General features: G+C 43.3%; 2 protein-coding genes across 2 annotated transcripts in view; both read left to right on the top strand.

Annotated features, from left to right (window-relative positions):
* The window catches only part of KIF26B (kinesin family member 26B), a 497,333-nt gene that overhangs the window by 241,734 nt on the left and 235,887 nt on the right, over positions 1-19,712 (top strand). The gene's annotated exons all lie outside the window — the stretch shown is intronic.
* LOC308611774 (phosphatidylethanolamine-binding protein 1-like) lies at positions 2,448-3,214 on the top strand. Its single transcript, XM_081223807.1, has one exon. It carries the CDS (start codon positions 2,514-2,516, stop codon positions 3,075-3,077), a length of 564 nt encoding a protein of 187 aa, XP_081079933.1. The 5' UTR covers positions 2,448-2,513; the 3' UTR covers positions 3,078-3,214.

A 19,712-nucleotide genomic window follows, 5' to 3' on the forward strand; every position in this document is an offset into this window, starting at 1 on the left:
CCACTGAAGACATAAGGGAGAAACATTTTGACCAACTACTCTAGTCCTCTAACTTTGTTACTTACTAAAATATTGCTTCCTGTCTCACTCAGAGTAAAAGTTAAAGGTTTTTCAGTGGCTTGCCAGGGTCTCTCTACAATCTGCCCTCCACGCTCCTCTATCACTCTCCCTCTTGCTTGCTCTGACCCAGGCACACTGACCTCCTTGCTTTTCCTCCGAAAGTGCCAAGACCACTCCTTCCTCACAGACTTTGCTCTTTCTGTTTCCTCTGCTCTTTCTCCAGGTATCTGCTTGGCTCGACCCTTCCTTCCTTCAGATCTTTGCTCAAATGCCACTTAATGGCAAGGCCTTCCCTGACCTCCCTACTTAATATTACAGCTATTCCGGCTCTGCATCCCTCTTCCCACATATTACCTGTTGTCTTATGAATATCTGTTGAATGAATGAATCTCAGACTCAAAGGGAGATGGGCAGCTAAGTCTCCAGGTTATCTTACACTGAATTTCTTTTGAGAAGCTTACATTTTTTTCCCACTAAATTCAAACTACCTGCTTAGGAATTAAATTATTCTTATAAATCTAGGATGTTTGGGGGAGGTAACATTGTCACAAAGCATGGAAAAAGGCGTTGTTGGGAAATTGAGATTCATATTAAAATATAAGTACCTGGTTGTCTTTTCAAGAGGAGGATTTGTAGAGACGGGACAAGAGGTGCTGCCTGGGACAGGAAACCAAAGAAAGAGTTAAAGCACAGGAAAGACTTATGAGTTGTAGGTCTAGCACAATGAAGCAGGGCTCTCCATCTTTTCTCCTGTCTCATTGAAAAGCTGTCTTTTCCTCCCTTGAATAAACCTCTTTGCTTTCTGTCCTCTGCTTTGATTTATTATTTTAATTCTATAGCTGTCTTAGTGAAGTATGTAAAGCATTTGGGGATAAAATCATGTGGAAGACATTACAGGAACTAAAGATGTATTATCTTATGTGGTATTGGGTAGAGGCTCCGTGTGCTGAGGGATCCTATCCTAGATGAAAACACAAATCGTGTCTGTGGCATTGTGTATTGACTAAGAAACTGACTCCTCATTGAGGGTATAGGAAGGCGGAATTTAGGGAGTACTGTTATAATAATTTGGTGGGAAATAGGTAGAACTGAAGCATAAAGAGATCTCACTGAAGTGGCTGCTTTTCATAACTGAGAGATGTCCCTGAAGGTGGGATTTTTATTTTCTTGCCTCTGAAGTGGACATAATGACTTTTTCTTTTCCTTCTGTCTGATTACTAAGGTGTCGATTTCAAGAGAACAGGAACTGTGTCTAATCCCTTTATTGCATTTAGCACTGCCTGGTACAGAGTAGGAGCTCAGTACATGAATGTTGAAATAATGAATCAACCATGCTTGAAAACTTAGGTCTGTCCTGCTTCTCATAAGAATGAACTACTTAAAAGAAACTGTGGGATTATGTAGCCTCAGAGTTATCATTCCAAGTACTAGTATTAATGATAAAAATAATTCTGATAGATAAAAACTAAATGGAATATTTTTCATGATTCATTTCCACACAGATTCAGCAGGACACTATTTCTAATAATCATCTTTTTATTTAGCTGGTGCAAGAATGATTTCAGCATTACACTGTAATTAGATGCCTTTCCTGGCACTTGGTGTGCTTGTTGTTCATGAAGTACCCTGGAATTCGGGAAATATAATTTCACGAGCCTACATCATAATAGACTGTGTCATTTTCTTGGCATCCTCAAAACCAAAGCCTTAAGAGTCCATAGTTTGTCCTTTTAAACTCTAGCAAAGGAAAGAAAGGGCCTTGGCAGTGACAAAGAAAGAGAATTCTCTCGGAGTCTGTAAAGTAATCAGCACCAGGCAAGCCACTTGAAATTAAAAAAATGAGAAAATATAAACCATCACTCAAAATTTATTTCCAGTCTTTTAGATGCTTCAAAAAATAATTGTGATTCATTTTTCTGAAATAAATCTTCATCTATTATTATACCTGTCTAAAGTGGCAAGGTGGCACTTGGGGGGAAAACAGAATACCCCTGAACAGAATTTTAGGAGCACTTTCTAGTGAAAAAAAAAGCTAAACAGTCTTACATCACTATATAAGCTCTGACCACCCACAAGTGTTTAAAAATCAAAATAAGACCTTGTTTCCACGCTTGAGGAGTTCCAAGCATCAGGTTAAAACTGAGAGAGGTGAACTTCCCTGGTGGCGCACTGGTTGGGAATCCGCCTGCCAGTGCAGGGGACACGGGTTCGAGCCCTGGTCCGGTAAGATCCCACATGCCGCAGAGCAATTAAGCCTGTGAGCCACAATTACCGAGGCCAGCGCGCCTAGAGCCCGCGCACCGCAACGAAGGGTAACCCCCGCGCGCATGCGCTCCCCGGCCGTGGGGCCTGAGTTGCCTCAGTACAGCTTGCAGACCTCTGGGAGTCTGGGCTGCTACCCTGCGTGAGTCCTCCCGCAGCTTTCCCCGCTGTCCGCCCCTATCGCCTTCGCGATGCCGGTGGACCTCAGCAAGTGGTCCGGGCCTTTGAGCCTGCAGGAAGTGGACGAGAGGCCACAGCACCTGCTGCAGGTCAAATACGGCGGGTCGGAGCTTGACGAGCTGGGCAAAGTGCTGACACCCACTCAGGTGAAGAACCGGCCCACCAGCATTGCATGGGATGGCCTTGATCCAGGTAAATTGTATACCTTGGTCTTGACAGACCCGGATGCTCCCAGCAGGAAGGACCCCAAATACAGCGAATGGCACCGTTTCCTGGTGGTCAACATGAAGGGCAACGCCATCAGCAGTGGCACGGTGCTCTCCGACTATGTGGGCTCTGGGCCTCCCAAGGGCACAGGCCTTCACCGCTACGCCTGGCTGGTTTACGAGCGGGACAGGCCACTGAAGTGTGATGAGCCCATTCTCAGCAACCGATCTGCAGAGGAGCGTGGCAAATTCAAGGCGGCGAATTTCCGCAAAAAGTACGAGCTCGGGGCTCCGGTGGCCGGCGCGTGTTACGAGGCCGAATGGGATGACTATGTGCCCCAACTGTATGAGCAGCTGTCTGGGAAGTAGAGGAAAGCCAGGAGGTGGACACGGTCCCAGAGTTCCCAAGCAGTGTTTTAGTTTAGTGATGCATGTAGATTTCTCCCCTTCCCCCTGCCTGAGCCCTGAGCGGTCAGATTTACGTTTAGGGTGACTTTTCCTTCTGCCTGTCCTCTTTAATTCTAGGGGGTTTACGTTTTGATCAAATTTAAACTCCGTTTTGGTGGGGGATATTTTGGTACTAGGATGGGGTCATCAAAATGTTAATATAAGAATAACAATCCAGACGTTAAAGAAGAAAAAAAATCTGGTATAAAGACCAGGTCTGCAGTATTAGAACAGAGTATCAAAGAATCTTTCAGGGAGGTTGAAAAAAAGAAAAGGTTGATTGCCTCTGCCTTTGTGAGCCCGAGCCCAGGATTGTCTGTGACGGCATCTTCTGGCATGTGTTTTCACGGCCCTGTCTCTCACTAAGACAACCAGGGGCCGGCACGTCTGCTAGCCCCCCATGTGATACATCTCAGGCTGGTTATTGGGTGTCAATGTCCTGCTCTGGCTCCTTTAAAGAGCAATACTGAAAAAAGCAATAGGGAGAGAGTTGCTGTTAAAGCGTGGCCATCTAGATGAGCTGCAGGGCTGAGTGAGAGGTCATCAGCAATCTGAAAGTCTGTGCCTATTAAACTGATCACTCTTCTGTGTAAGAAAAGCCAGTCTGGAGTTGCTGAATGTTGTGTTAATTCTGCTGTTTGCTTATAGTTGAATAAAAATAAAAACATTGCGTAGTTGAAAAAAAAAAGAGTAACCCCCTACTCACCGCAACTAAAGAAAGCCCACGTGCAGCAATGAAGACCCAACGCAGCCAAAAATAAATTAATTAATTTTTAAAAATTGTCTAGACTTTATGTGTGGTTCAGTCTCTTTTAAAACACACAAACAAAAAACTGAGAGATGTAGAGAGGGAGAGCCAAGGATTACCAAGCCGTGTGTCGTCACGTCTGACCAGGCCTGTCAGGAGGCTGCAAAACCTCCCCTCCGCTGCTGCCTCTGTAGCACCCTGGCTGCACACCACTGGCTTCAGGTCCCCATGGAATTCACCAGATGCGTGTAGCTGGCTATAGCAGGTACCGTTGGCCCCCACGCCCCCATGCCCTTCTGCTTATCATTCTCTAAACAAAACCTTGCAGCTCCCAAGGTCCAGGACTTGTGACTGCCCGAGGGTTTTTTCTGGCTGCCAGAGCCCACTGTATTCAAGCGTGGGACAGGCCAGATTGCCAGGCAGGTAGTCCTGTTGAGAGCTGCTCCCAAATAAGTCTGACAGGAGTTGATGGATAAATACCCCAGCTCCCTTCCTCCTGGGTTGGTATAACACTGAGACAAGGTCTACCCTGTCTCCCTGACTTCCTAAGTAGGACTGAGCCCCAGTTGCCTACGTCAGCAATCTGCTTGATAACGCATCCTCTGGTCATTTCCTTCCCTCCCTGTCTTGCTTTCCCACTTCCCTACACTGCTTCCTGGAATCAGCCTCCAATTAAAGCTATTAGCACTCTCATCCTTATGCAGGGATGCTTCTAGGGCAACCCAGCATAAGCTATTGGCAATATATCCTCATTCACTTACCCATTCATGTATCCATTCCTTCATTCATTCACCAGGCATTTGGTAAGCCCATACTGTATGCCAGGCATTATATTAGACGCCGAGGATGACAAAAGGGCTGCCACTGCCACCAGGGAGCTCCCCGTCCAGAGGGGCAGCCAGTCCCATTACTGGAGAGTTATAAACAGCATGGAAGTACAGGACAGAGCAGTACAGGAGAACTCCCAGTATCACTCTCCCCACGTCTTCTAGTTGTTTGCAAGGTAATGGTGACTTTGCAGTGTGTAGTATTATCAGAAATTGTCTTATCCATTCATTTCCTGTCTCCCCTTCTAGAATGTGAGATCCATAGAAAGAGGCACTTGTCCATCTTGTTCCATCGTTGCAACCTCAACTCTTAGAACGGGGCTGGGGCTCAGTACATATTTGATGAGTGTGTCTCAGGAGCTTTAGGAGTCTGCCGTGGAGAGTTCCTGCCAGCCTTCTCCTGTCCCTCCTCAGGGAGTCCACCTGTGTCGCAGCTCACTGAATTCCACTGTGGAAGTAGTGTCTCCAGTACAGAGTGACAGCCTGTGCTCAGGGCAGGAGAGAAAGAATAAGTGCTGCCTGCACAGCACTGCGCCTTGAGGGTGGGGCCTTCTTTCTGGTCACTTGGAACTGAGTACTTTGCCCCACCAGGCACCTGAGATGAGTGTTTTCCTTTAACATAATGGAGGGGAATCTACTTCAGAGTCTTGACTTAAATGTGAATCACATCTAAAAAATACCTTGATAGCAGCATCTAGGCTGGTGTTTGACCAAACTAACTGGGTGCCATAGCCTGGCCAAGTGGACCATCACACCTAGAATCAGTACTCAGTCTAACTTGAAAATATTTTCCATTCTGTGCAATTCTCCAGGCCCCTACTGAGACACCCTTAGGTTGTTCCTGGCTCTGGTTTCTTAGCACTGGGGCTGCAGGGATGTGCCTGCTGGTCTTCAGGTGTGCCTCCTTCCCTCCCGCTGCCCACCTCCCATCTTTATCCTTTGGTCCTCAGGGTCCCCACCTGTGGACAGGTGTAATTTAATCCTTGTGTCATTTGGATCAGTTGGAGAGTCCCATATCATTTATCACTGAAGATGCTGAGCATTTTGTTTTAGCTTTCACGCTAAAGGTAGAGAAAATAAAAATAGATATTATTAATCTTTACGCTTCTCCTGTGGTCCTAATCACCAACCACAGCCTCAGAGTCCTATGGTGGATTACTACTTTGCATGTTCTTTATTTCCTTTAAAGCTAGGCACATGAGGAAGATTGATTTATGGAGTCTAGATCCTGCTTAGTTGGTGGTGGGGGAGGGAAGCTGCAGTAAATTTAGACATCACTAGTGTTTCTTTACACATTCAGGAAAAAAAAATTAACTTACATCCATTGCTACAGAAGCTCATAAATTAAAAAATACCAAGTCTCTTCCCTATACACCTGGAACTTCAAAATTACAATCCATTCATTCTGTGATTGCCTCCTTCACAAAAGAGGCATGGGGGTGATGGCTCAAGCAGGATTTCCCAACATAGCTTTGATATCCAGGCAATGACTCACCCATGTCTTTTGACCTTTGCTTAAAAAATATTTCAGGGTAAGGGAATTATTTACCTGAAGCATAGACTCTAAAAATTTGGTCCCATTATCTTTTTCCTCTAACCTTCCTCTTTTATTACTCTCTCTTCTTTCTCTCCCTTTCTGTCTTGGGTTTTGGTTTTGGTTTGTTATTTTACATAAATTTCAAAACAAGTCTAACACCATCAGAAACAAAACACAGAAAAGTCTTCTTTATTTTCCATTCTGTTCTGAGCCATAGATTCCTCCATGTACTCAAATAATACACCCAAGAGGACTGGTAGAATGAATTTGATTAGCCTCTTAAATGTTTTAGCACCTGCACACCACAGCACTTCCAAGAGTGGGGAAAAGATTTTTCCTCCTATCCCTAAGGGATGGCTTGTTACTTGGGCCGTGTAGCTGTGTATGCCACTTCACTGAGGTTAAGATTGAGTAGCCCTGGTGGAGAAAGAAAATCCTAAATAAGTACAGGTACAGCTTCGAGGCCCCATATGTTTTTGTTTTTGTTTTAATTTTATTGAAGTATAGTTGATTTGCAATGTTGTGTGAGGCCCCATATACTTTTACTTCTTAATTTTGTTCTTTGAGAACCATGTTTACTTTTTTTGAGAAAAAGGCATAAGTAAAGGAAAAAGAGAGGCTATACTTTATTTAGATTTTCAGGAAGCCTCTAAAACTATGTCATACTGGAAGCAGTAGAAATGATTTTACACTACCCTTCCCTCAGTCCTTCACTCTTAGTTATTTTTACTGAAGAGAAGTTAAGGCATATGCTCACACAAAGACCTGTCCATGAAAGTTCACAGCAATATTATTCATAATAACCAAAAACTGGAAACAACCCAAGTGTCCAATGGATAAACAAAATGTGGCATATTCATATAATGAAATACTACTCAGAATACTCAAACTATTCATATATGTACGAACATGGATGAATCTCAAAGTAATTATAGTGAGTGAAAGAAGCCAGACTCCCCCACCAAAAACAGAAGACAATGTACAGTATGATTTCATTTCTATCCGATTACAGACAATTCGAGCTAATCTATAATGACGTAAAGCATATCAGTGGTTGACTAGGAATGGGGGTGGGGAGGGACAGATAACAAATGGGAAGGAGGACGCTTTTAGGGGTAATGGATGTGTCCGTTATCTCGCGATGGTTTCCCAGGTGTATACATGTGACAAATCTCACCAAATTGTACATGTGTACAGTTTATTATATATCAATTATACCTCACTAAAGCTAAATAATTGAGTTTTCTTGGGATTAGAGACAATGTTTTGAGATGGAGAGAGAATTACCTTAGAGAGTAAATGAAGAGTTGGGATAAATGATCATTTTCTCTGGAAGGAAAAGGGTTTATAATAGAAACCCCTAAGAAGGCATGTTGAACTGGCTTTATTTAACATTCTTTTCAAGGGCTCAAGATAAGAAGTACCATGGGAAAATTTCCAACTTTGTGCACAGAACTAAGTTCTTCCAGGTAATAAAAATATCATCAAGGTAGGATGAGCAGAAGATGAAATGAGCCGAGGAGCTCTAATGAGAGCAGGAAGCAACAGTTCAGGTAAAATAATTGAAACTCTTCTATGAGATGGAAGACTCTGAGAACTGATTAACACTGCGGAAGAAAGCCTAAGGACTCCGTTGCCTGAAGGTTCAGTCTAAGATTACGACCAGGAAACCAACACTGACAGAATTTGTTGGACATTATCACAAAGGATATTGGAAACAAAGTGAAAGGTATCATCTTACCCTTGGACAAAATAGAAATTTGTTTGAACCTAGAAGTTCTTATGAAGTTTTGATAAGAGGGAACACAAGAGGGAAGCAAAAACCATCGAGGGGGAGGAGGAACTTCCCGTTTGAGAATAGGCGGTTGGAAGAACTCCTCAGTCTGGAAGACGTGATGTGGGAGGGAATCTGAGTAGCTCATGTAACATGTGTATAGATTATTCACTTAATCTTGAGTTAGCTCTTAAGATTGAGAAGAAGCAGCATTAGGGAAAAATAAAGCAAGCTGTCCTCCACATCCTAAGACACGGTACTGACAGAGACTATAAATCTGCAGGTCCAGATTCATTCACAGATGGTAGGCTGATGGGAAGCTGTTCGCCAGAGTTGTGGGGTAGGGAGCAAATCCCCACCTTCAGATGCTGTAGAGGGTAACAACCTGCCTTTCTCATGCAGGGGAAGATGGAATTCTCAGCTCAATGCCTCAGGACTCTGGTCCAGTATCATGGCTGTTCTCATCTGTTTCTGAAGTGGTCTTTTCTACAGCATTTTAAAAAGTGGCTGCATTATCCTGAACATTTTTATCAAGTAACAAATCAGCTGATATAAATGCATAAAGTTGGCTGAAAGCAGGCCAGGATTTCAAAGCCCCCTTCGGCACGTCTAGGTTGGGCACACGTCAGGGACCCTCTCCTTTGGACGCAGACTCAGGGTCAGGCTGGTGTAGAGTGACTTCTGGCATCCGATGTTTCGGATATGAACATCAGCACAGCAGATGCTAGGCAATTCCCCCCCGCACCTGGATTGTTTCATGCCCAAAAGGAAGGAATAAAAATCCAAATCAGTGCAGTCACTCAGAAAGAGGACAGGGGGTGGCCTGGCGTTCTCTCCTTGGCTACGTGTGGAGTTGCAAAGTACTGCTTTAGGACTGTGAACTCCAGCCATCTGCTTGCTTGGATCCTGGAGAGCAGTACTGCTGGTATCTGCCGCCCTAATGAAGAGGGCACAGAGCACGGAGGTGCTGCTATCCGGTTCCTCACCGACGAGGAACTGGGCTTGGGAAACGCGGGGATTCACATTTGAAAGTGAAGATGCAGGAAGCCTGATGGCTCCCAGAGGAGACAGCCACCAGGTTTCCTTTGTAAAAGAAACGGGACTGTATAGTTTAGAAAACACATTGACTTTTTTCAAGATGTCTGCACCTCAGCCACAGCTGAATAGAAGAGTCTTTCTCTGTTGCTGGCGTCTTGTTGGCTGTAATCCTATAATTTTCTGATGCTCATGACCATCGGTGATTCTCCGGCTTTCTTCTTGTCCTGCCCCCATCTATCTGTTGGCTCCTGGGAGCAGGGGTTCCAGTCCACCTGGCTAACCAGCATGTGATTCTGACAGTAATGATCCACATGGGGAGACCCCCAGGAGAGGAACAAGAATAGGTCACCCCTATATTTTTATGTGGAGATTGATAATCAAGGCTAACAATCCTGGCAGAAGGTGAACAACACATTAAACAGAGGGGAAAAGATAATAAAACATCTCCTGCTGTTTAACAGTCATTGGGTGGAAACGTTCCCTGGAACTATCCAGCTGTTGCACTTGATGGCTCATAAAGCCTCGGTAACGTCCGTCAAGGGCCTTTTTTCTTGGTGCGGGACCATTTTTTTCATGCAGTTATGATAGCATCTGGTTCCTGTCCCTGGAAATGCAAAGAATCCACAGGCACAGGCAGGCAACTGCCAGGGAAGAGCCGGACTGCAGAGGCATCTGGCTCCTTTGATGGGTTTTGGGTCACTTCTGATCTAACGGGCACCATCAGCATGTAGATGCAGACTCAGTGGGCGGTCTGAGCATCTGCTCTGTTCCAAGTTATCACATGTAATCCTCACAACTGTGAGGTAGGGATTATCACCACTTAAAAAAGAATACCATGGAAACCAGAGCCCTGGAATCTTTGAGGAAATGTACCCAGGTCACACTGCTGCAGGTGACAGTCCGAGATGTCCGTATCTGGTGGCCTTTGCTCTGTGCCACATTGCTGCAAAGGTGGAAGAAGAGAGGAGTTGCTTGCTGTGTGTGCTCTGGGTACGTGTGAAATAGCTCTGCACTTGCCTCTCCTACCTGGTGCTCGGGCACGTGTGTGCTGAGAAGTGGTGACACTTTCCAGAATTCTCACAGTAAACCATGGGAGTACTAAGTGACTTGCTGTTTTAGGTCAGGTTTCCCAGGAGCAGGTCCTGAAGTAAGGAGCCCTGTGCAAGTGATTTATGAAGAATGTGGTCCCCGGGGGACTTGTAAGGGGGTGAGTGAGGCCGGAAAGAGAAGAGAAAGGGGAAGCCAAAGAAAGGTACATCTTCGCACCCTCCCTCCGGCAGAGGTTGGCTTTCAGCATCAGCCTGGTTCTGCTGGGGAACTACACCTCAGAGCTGTCCTGAGCTGGGCAGCGGAGCTGGGGCTGTAATACTCCCTGACCACCTATTAGAGTTGCAAGAGAGCGGGAAATCCCAGAGACTTCTGGCCAGCGCTCCACTCAAGCAGGCAGACCAGGCTCCAGCAGCCCAAGGATGGGCCTTCGGAAAAGAGCAGCAGGTGCTGACTGTTAGAAGCAGAAGTGCACTGAAGAGCAGCACACAAAATGCTGCAAGAGCGCTGAGGGGCCCTGGGCTCTGCACCAGCCTTGTCACCTGCACCTGCCCTTTGTCACACCCAGCTGGCAGCAGAGGAGACTGATGAGATAGGAAGACAGCAGGGAGATGAATCAGGGACCCCTGGTGTTTTCAAGCAACACCCTCAGCTCTATCTCCACAAGAAAGAGTGTCGATTTTCCTGAATTCTGGGAATGGTGTTTTTTCTATCACTGAGTTCACATGTCTTTGATCAGTGAGCCACTTTCAACCCAAGTCAGCACGGAACAGAATGTTGGGTTATTTCATGTTGGTTGATATAATTCATGTGGACAAGGCAGATCTCTTGGGAGTGAAGGGAAGTTGTTCCTAAGAAAACTTCCGTGTTCTCTTACGAGGTGGGAAAATGGAAAGGGAAAATAAAAAGTCAGGGGTGCCCAAGACAGAGAGCCTCCCCATCTGAAACCATGCTGTGACTTGAAGTGCTGCAGATTCCAGACCCATGTGTGTCTCTCTTCAAAACCAATAGCTGCATGTGAAAAAAAAATTATATAGTATGTGAAGCCGTAGCAATAATATTTTAAATGAAAACAGATTTCTTCCATTTAAAAGAAATGTCAACTCTTTGTTTTGGGGTATGGGGGTTCCCCACATGTGTTCCAGCTGAACAGGAACACCAAATCCTGATGTAGTTTATAGCAGAATCTGGTTCTGTCCTTAGCTCTCTTTGTATCTGTCACAGACATCAGCATCGAGGACTCTAGACCCCAAGTACATTATGGTTTTAAAGCTGTGACTGAGCAGAGACACGAACGAATCTTCCTCCTCTTTGGGCTGTTTGAGGGCAGGGTGAAATCCAAGCGTGGTAATCAGGGACTGCCGTGGAACCATGCTTCTCTTATCATGTAAGCCTAGTCTTCTTGGCAGCCCCAGCATGGAGAGAACCATCAAAGGGGCATGGGTGAACACTGAAACAGGTAATGAATGAAAATGTTTTATGATGATAATGGAATTACAATTTTTTAAGTGTACTTATTCTTTAGAGACATATACTGAAATATTTACAGATGAAATATTACAATAATGCAGAAGAAGAGAGAAGTGTTGGGGGGAGGGGGGTATACATGGAATACGACTGGCAATGAGTTGATAATTGTTGAAACTGGGTTTCAACACAGACTGTTCTATTTGTGTATATGTTTGAAATTTTCCATAATAAGAAGGAAAAAAGGTCATGAAACTAGTTTATACTTAAGGATCCATCCAGAAGCCTCTTTGGAAGCACAGCCCTGCTGGTCCCAGAGTATACCTTGCATTCTCCCTGGTGACCATAATTATAGCCTCTGCTGCAGGACTGCTGATGACACCTGGCACTCTGCCACCACCCCACTCCTCCCAGGATCCCACTCCTCCAGGCACAGGGCCCCCAGCATTATGATTCTAGTACGCCTCCTCCCTTATTTCTTGCAAAATTAGTCTTTAAAAAAACTTTTAAAAATCGAAGTATTGTTGATTTATAATGTTGTGTTAGTTTCTGGTGTACGGTAAAGTGATTCAGTTTTATATGTATATTCTTTTTTTTTTTTTTTTTTTTTTTGCTGTATGCGGGCCTCTCACTGTTGTGGCCTCTCCCGTTGCGGAGCACAGGCTCCGGACGCGCAGGCCCAACAGCCATGGCTCACGGGCCCAACCGCTCCGCGGCATGTAGGATCCTCCCAGACCGGGGCACGAACCCGTGTCCCCTGCATCGGCAGGCGGACTCTCAACCACTGCGCCACCAGGGAAGCCCTGTATATTCTTTTTCATATTCTTTTCCATTATGATTTACTATAGGATACTGGATATAGTTCCCTGTGCTATACAGTAGGACCTTGTTGTTGTATCTATTTTATACATAGTAGTTTGTATCTGCTAACACCAAACTCCTAATTTATCCCTTCCCCACCTCTTTTCCCCTTTGGTAACCATAAATTTGTTTTCTATGTCTATGAGTCTGTTTCTGTCTTGTAAATAAGTTCATTTGTATCATATTTTAGATTCCACATATAAGTGATACACATGGTATTTGTCTTTCTCTTTCTGACTTACTTCACTTAATATGATAATCTCTAGGTCTATCCATATTGCTGGAAATGGCATTATTTCATTCTTTTTTTATGGCTGAGTAGTATTCCATTGTATATACAAACCACATCTTCTTTATCCATTTGTCTGTCGATGGACATTTAGGTTGTTTCCATGTCTTGGCTATTATAAATAGTGCTGCTATGAACATGAGAACTTACTCTTGACATGAGTGCCAGGGACTGAGCTAATTTGAGCAACACTGACTATTACAATTTCGTTGGCCCTCATGACATTCCCTTTTCTCAGAAAAAAACATTAAGATAAACACTGGGTTTGTTTGCTTGTATAGAAGGAGCCCAGCTAAATTTTATAGTGCTAGTTAAGAAAAGTATAAGGAGCTGTGATTTAGTCCCAGACATCTGCAGCCTTGGAAACAGAGTGGCCATGTGGGCAACTAGGCCTAGAGCAGGCTCAGAAAAGAATCAGGCCTGGGATCCCAGCCTCTTGACTCCGAGGTGGATTTTTATCCCCCAAGGCCACCTCCTTTTGGTAAGTCTGGAGGTTCTAGAGTTTAATTAGAGGAACATAAAAACTGACCTCTAGGTTTAAGAGTAATTTAAAGAATAACCAAAAAACCTATTATAAGGCAGTTAACTCTTACATGAATGGTTTATCTCATGGAGGTGGTATGTGATACAACTGCAAATCCTGCTGTCCTCCAATTTACAAAACATCAACGTGGAACTCTAGCCCCTGCCATTTTACACAAAGACAGATCATTACTACTCTCACTAGGGAGTTCCCACAGACATTGACTGGGTTCTGGAGGAGGAAAGGAAATTCCATTATTTGGGAAGTAAATTTAATTTTCTTTCATGTTTGGGGGTACAGTTTCTGACTACACCTCTGGTCTCTTTCATAAAGATATGTGTACCATGAACGCTAACAGATTCTAGGATATAATCTGATTGACTGATTGGATGGTAATATGCTCTGCAGTTGCAACTCTCAGCTCTGTTTTTTTTACCCCTTCACCCTACGGCATGTGGGGTGGATCAGGCTGGCTCTTCTGGAGCTGGTGCATTGCTAGTAAATTCCATGCTGCCGCTGTGCTTTGGTCTCCTCTCCTCAAGGTCAGTTGATACTGATCAGGACAAGGACCTCATGGCGAATGTTCCAGCCCTGATAGTTTTTGTTTCTGTTTTTGTTTTGTTTTGTTTTTTGCAGTACGCGAGCCTCTCACTGCTGTGGCCTCTTCCGTTGCGGAGCACAGGCTCCGGACGCACAGGCCCAGCGGCCACGGCTCGCGGGCCCAGCCGCTCCGTGGCATGTGGGATCTTCCCGGACCAGGGCACGAACCCGTGTTCCCTGCATCGGCAGGCGGACTCTCAACCACTGCGCCACCAGGGAAGCCCAGCCCTGATATTTTATTTCATTCTGCCCAACTTATCTTTCATTTTGAGTATCTACTAAGTGAATAAGAATATGCTTAGTACTGGGAGGATAGATCATAACTCTTAATAAGGACTAATCTCAGAAAGAAGGAATTAGTATAGATCTTCTGGAGGGCTGGCTGATGCTTAGAAGCCTGGAGGAGACCTGGGAGTTCTCTCAGTTACAGAAACAGCCCAGGGCTCTTCTCAGCTTGGTGTGCAGACAGATAGCTATCATTCAGATTCAGAATTGACATCACAACCTATAAAGTGTTGAATCCTCTCTTGCATTCCCAGAGCTGCCTTGGATTTTAATAACTTCATGTTCTCCATACATTGAAAAATATCCTACTGAATATCTATGGATTCCAGATAGTGAGGTCTGCTAGGCTTTGGCTAGCTTTGTGGTTTTTAAAGCCAGAAGCACCCAGCAGATATTAAATCCTTAAAGTAATACAAAATATATGCATATTCTCAGAGTAAAAAACCTTCAATGCCTGGAACGAGGAGACTGTTCAATTTAGCACACCTGTACTTGAGGACTGATCCCATGTTGCTGTTTTGGGCCTGCAAGTACAGGATAACATCATGTGGATTTTTGAACCAAAATGAATACAACAGACAGTCCATCACGATAACAGAAGGATGCTGGAGCCTGCACATGCCATCCACATCAAGGATTTTTGCTTTCATTGAGCTCTGCAACCCCGTGGATTGTTGTCATATGGAAGTGATTGGGGTGAAAAGAGCCAAGATGTTCCTAAAAATCAGTGAGAACGGTTTGCAAGCCTGAGTCAAGAAACAAGCTGGATACACCACAAAGGAAATTTTCTCAATAACTTTTTTTGGAGGAGGTTTTAGATAACTTGCCTTTGAGTAACATTTGTTTATCAAGTGTCCAGTAATCACTTCCATTGTAGCTGGAGCAGGAGGGGCTGTGTTATCATCGAAGACCTAATTCCCATGATTCAATGTGCAGTAAAAGCTCCATTTTTATCACCCTTTCTATGGCTGACATACATTTCCACTTTGTACTGTTTATCAGATAACTTACTACAAGCTGGGAAGTGCATTCACTAAACACCTGGCTAGCCTCAAGCTCTTTACATTTGACAAAACAGGAGACAGAAATATAATGACTTTTCCATTTTAGACTAAATTATGGAATTTTGTAATTAAGATTGCTTTGAAACCCTTGGTTGAATAAAGAGGTAAAATATCCTTGATACTTTACTGCTGGGGGAGGGGTTTATCCAACAAAAGACAAAAAAGTAAATTTCAAATGACAATTTGTCTCAAAGATATGCCTCTACCATAGATGCTTTTTAATCTTTTTATAGTCTACTTGATATCTTATGCAATTATTGTCAATGGTTTCTGCTAATGGATTCATTGCAAGTAGGTTTACCATACATGGAATCTACTTTTTCTTGTGTAAGCATTTTTCATTCTTATACATGTGAGGTGTGTCCATACATGATGGATGTGCCATTTATTGATAGGAGAGAAAAATGTATCAATAGGGATTGTACATGCATTTTGTCTTGGGCAGCAGCAGCATTGCAATATAAAATGTGGTTGGTGTATGTCTAGGCAGAATGTGGTGGGTTTCCTTGCTCTCCTTCCATTGAACCCCTTCCAGCAATCAACTGTTTCCTCCAGTTGGTATTTTTGGTGGCCATTTTCTCTCACTCTTCTCCATTGACTTTGTTTTTCCATCCGCAAATTGCTTTCTCTGTCTAGCTTGGAAGCAACAGAATGGATCCTCCCAAATCACTGAGTTTACAGGGCTAAAGGAGCTTGCTTGCTACCCATGTTAGCTGCCTGGGTTTAGAATTTGCACGTGAAGACTGGGAGGACTGGCACCATGCTTCTCTGAAAGGATTTTCACTGTTGCTCCAGGTGTTCTGAAAAGAGGAAATGAGTCACCTTCAGTCAATTTAATGCTACAGGGAGAAAGGAGTCGTGTTAACTATATAGTAAAATAATCTAATCCTTTTCTATGTGGTCCTTTCAATAAAGTTTAGGGCACTCTCCAGTGGGTCCAGTGGCTCTGAGAACAATAATGGCTGGTGAATTATTGTTCCATCTCTGCTACTATTTGATTTCCGTGCTTTGGTTAAAAAAAAATTCACTTCATGGGGCTTCCCATGAAGCCCCATGAGAATCCACCTGCCAATGCAGGGGACATCGGTTTGAGCCCTAGTCCGGGAAGAGCCCACATGCCGCGGAGCAACTAAGCCCGTGCACCACAAATACTGAAGCCTGCATGCCTAGAGCCTGTGCTCCACAACGAGAGAAGCCACCGCAATGAGAAGCCCGTGCATCACAATGAAGAGTAGCCTCCACTCGCCGCAACTAGAGAAAGCCCATGCACAGCAACAAAGACCCAACGCAGCCAAAAATAAATAAATTTATTTATTTTTTAAGTTAAAAAAAATTTCACTTCATTGTGACAATCTTTTGAGAAAATAAGGAGACCAGTGGTGTTATACCTCTTGTGTAGGTGTATTCTGTGGTAGGATTTAGAATGAAAGAGTGTGAATACTGAAGGGAGCTTCTCAGACTGAGGTACCTGAACACCCAGGCATAGAGAGTGATGTGCCAGAGTCTCTGAGAAGCTGTTGGATATATGGCACATCTTCCTGGGGACATTAGTTTTCCCTGAAGTCTTGGGGGTTGGGGGAGACCAACTTTTTAACTGTAAAACACAAAGAGATGTATTATGGAACACAATATGAAATTTGGATGAATTTTTAAGATAAGGAGTGAACTTCTAAGTAATTACTTGCTAGATTTAGATTGTTCGGAGTTATGTCTCGACCATTGGAACTAATTCACTCTGTCCATTGCCATTAGACTTACTACAGGGAAAAGTTTCTTTTTCTGTTTTTCAAAGAACCAGCTGCTTGATGTATTTTTTTTACTGGTTCTAGTGTTTTTCTATTTGCTACCTCATTGTTTACTGTTTTTAATCTTATTATTTCTTTCCTTCTGCCTTCCTTCAGTTTACTTTGTTGTTGGAATTGGGAACTTAATGCATTTGTTTTTATTGATGTAAATATTTAGGCTATGAGCTTTCCACTCATGATGGCTTTAATGGTATTTTATAGACTGATATGTAGTGTTTTATTAACATTTTGTTTTAGAAATTCTGCAATTTTGGTTTGTATTTCCTCTTTTACCTGAGAATTATTTAATATAGATTTTAAAAATTTCCACTGGAAGAGCCTTTTGGTTTTATTTTTATTTATTTTTTAACATCTTTATTGCAGTATAATTGCTTTACAATGGTGTGTTAGTTTCTGCTTTATAACAAGGTGAATCAGCTATACATATACATATATCCCCATATCTCTTCCCTCTTGCATCTCCGTCCCTCCCACCCTCCCTATCCCACCCCTCTAGGTGGTCACAAAGCACCGAGCTGATCTCCCTGTGCTATGCGGCTGCTTCCCACTAGCTATCGGTTTTATATTTGGTAGTGCATATATGTCCATGCCACTCTCTCACTTTGTCCCAGTTTACCCTTCCCCCTCCCCGGGTCCTCAAGTTCATTCTCTAGTAGGTCTGCGTCTTTATTCCCGTCCTGCCCCTAGGTTCTTCATGACCTTTTTTTTTTTTTTAGATTCCATGTATATGTGTTAGCATACAGTATTTGTTTTTCTCTTTCTGACTTACCTCACTCTGTATGACAGACTTTAGGTCCATCCACCTCACTACAAATAACTCAATTTCATTTCTTTTTATGGCTGAGTAATATTCCATTGTATATATGTGCCACATCTTTATCCATTAATCTATCGATGGACACTTAGGTTGCTTCCATGTCTCGGCTCTTTGTAAGTAGAGCTGCAAAGAACACTGTGGTACATGACTCTTTTTGAATTATGGTTTTCTCAGGGTATACATGCCCAGTAGTGGGATTGCTGGGTCATATGGTAGTTCTATTTGTAGTTTTTTAAGGAAACTCCTTACTGTTCTCCATAGTGGCTGTATCAATTTACATTCCCACCAACAGTGCAAGAGGCTTCCCTTTTCTCCACACCCTCTCCAGCACCTACCGTTTGTAGATTTTTTGATGATGGCCATTCTGACTGGTGTGAGGTGATATCTCATTGTAGTTTTGATTTGCATTTCTCTAATGGTTAATGATGTTGAGCATTCTTTCATGTGTTTGTTGGCAATCTGTATATCTTCTTTGGAGAAATGTCTCTGTAGGTCTTCTGCCCATTTTTGGATTGGGTTGTTTGTTTTTTTGAAATTGAGCTGCATGAGCTGCTTGTATATTTTGGAGATTAATCCTTTGTCCATTGCTTCATTTGCAAATATTTTCTCCCATTCTGAGGGTTCTCTTTTGGTCTTGTTTATGGTTTCCTTTGCTGTGCAAAAGCTTTTAAGTTTCATTAGGTCCCATTTGTTTATTTTTGTTTTTATTTCCATTTCTCTAGGAGGTGGGTCAAAAAGGATATTTAGGGCTTCCCTGGTGGCGCAGTGGTCGAGAGTCCGCCTGCCGATGCAGGGGACACGAGTTCGTGCCCCGGTCTGGGAAGATCCCACATGCCGCGGAGCGGCTGGGCCCGTGAGCCATGGCCGCTGAGCCTGCGCGTCCGGAGCCTGTGCTCCGCAGCAGGAGAGGCCACAACAGTGAGAGGCCCGTGTACAGGAAAAAAAAAAAAAAAGATATTTATAGGACATTCCATCCCAAAACAACAGAATACACTTTCTTCTCAAGTGCTCATGGAACATTCTCCAGGATAGATCATATCCTGGGTCACAAATCAAGCCTTGGTAAATTTAAGAAAATTGAAATCGTATCAAGTATCTTTTCCAACCACAATGCTATGAGACTAGATATCAGTTACAGGAAAAAATCTGGAAAAAAATACAAACACATGGAGGCTAAACAATACACTACTTAATAACCAAGAGATCACTGAAGAAATCAAAGAGGAAATCAAAAATACCTAGAAACAAATGACAGTGAAAACACGATGACCCAAAACCTATGGGATGCAGCAAAAGCAGTTCTAAGAGGGAAGTTTATAGCAATACAATCCTACTTAAGAAACAAGAAACATCTCAAATAAACAACCTAACCTTGTACCTACAGCAATTAGAGAAAGAAGAACAAAAACTCCCAAACATTAGCAGAAGAAAAGAAATCATAAAGATCAGATCAGAAATAAATGAAAAAGAAATGAAGGAAACGATAGCAAAGATCAATAAAACTAAAAGCTGGTTCTTTGAGGAGATAAACAAAATTGATAAGCCATTAGCCAGACTCATCAACAAAAAAAGGGAGAAGACTCCAATCAACAGAATTAGAAACGAAAGTGGAGAAGTAACAACTGACACTGCAGAAATACAAAGGATCATGAGAGAGTACTACAAGCAACTGTATGCCAATAAAATGGACAACTTGGAAGAAATGGACAAATTCTTAGAAAAACACAACCTTCTGAGACTGAACCAGGAAGAAATAGAAAATATAAACAGACCAATCACAAGCACTGAAATTGAAACTGTGATTAAAAACCTTCCAACAAACAAAAGCCCAGGACCAGATGGCTTCACAGGCGAATTCTATCAAACATTTAGAGA

The sequence above is a fragment of the Mesoplodon bidens genome, assembly GCF_964165515.1.
Source record: "Mesoplodon bidens genome assembly, chromosome: 2".
Lineage (NCBI taxonomy): Eukaryota > Metazoa > Chordata > Mammalia > Artiodactyla > Ziphiidae > Mesoplodon > Mesoplodon bidens.

What these genes read in the sequence shown, in the direction of transcription:
- LOC308611774 (XM_081223807.1), top strand. Translation starts at nt 2,514, where the DNA reads ATGCCGGTGGACCTCAGCAAGTGGTCCGGGCCTTTGAGCCTGCAGGAA.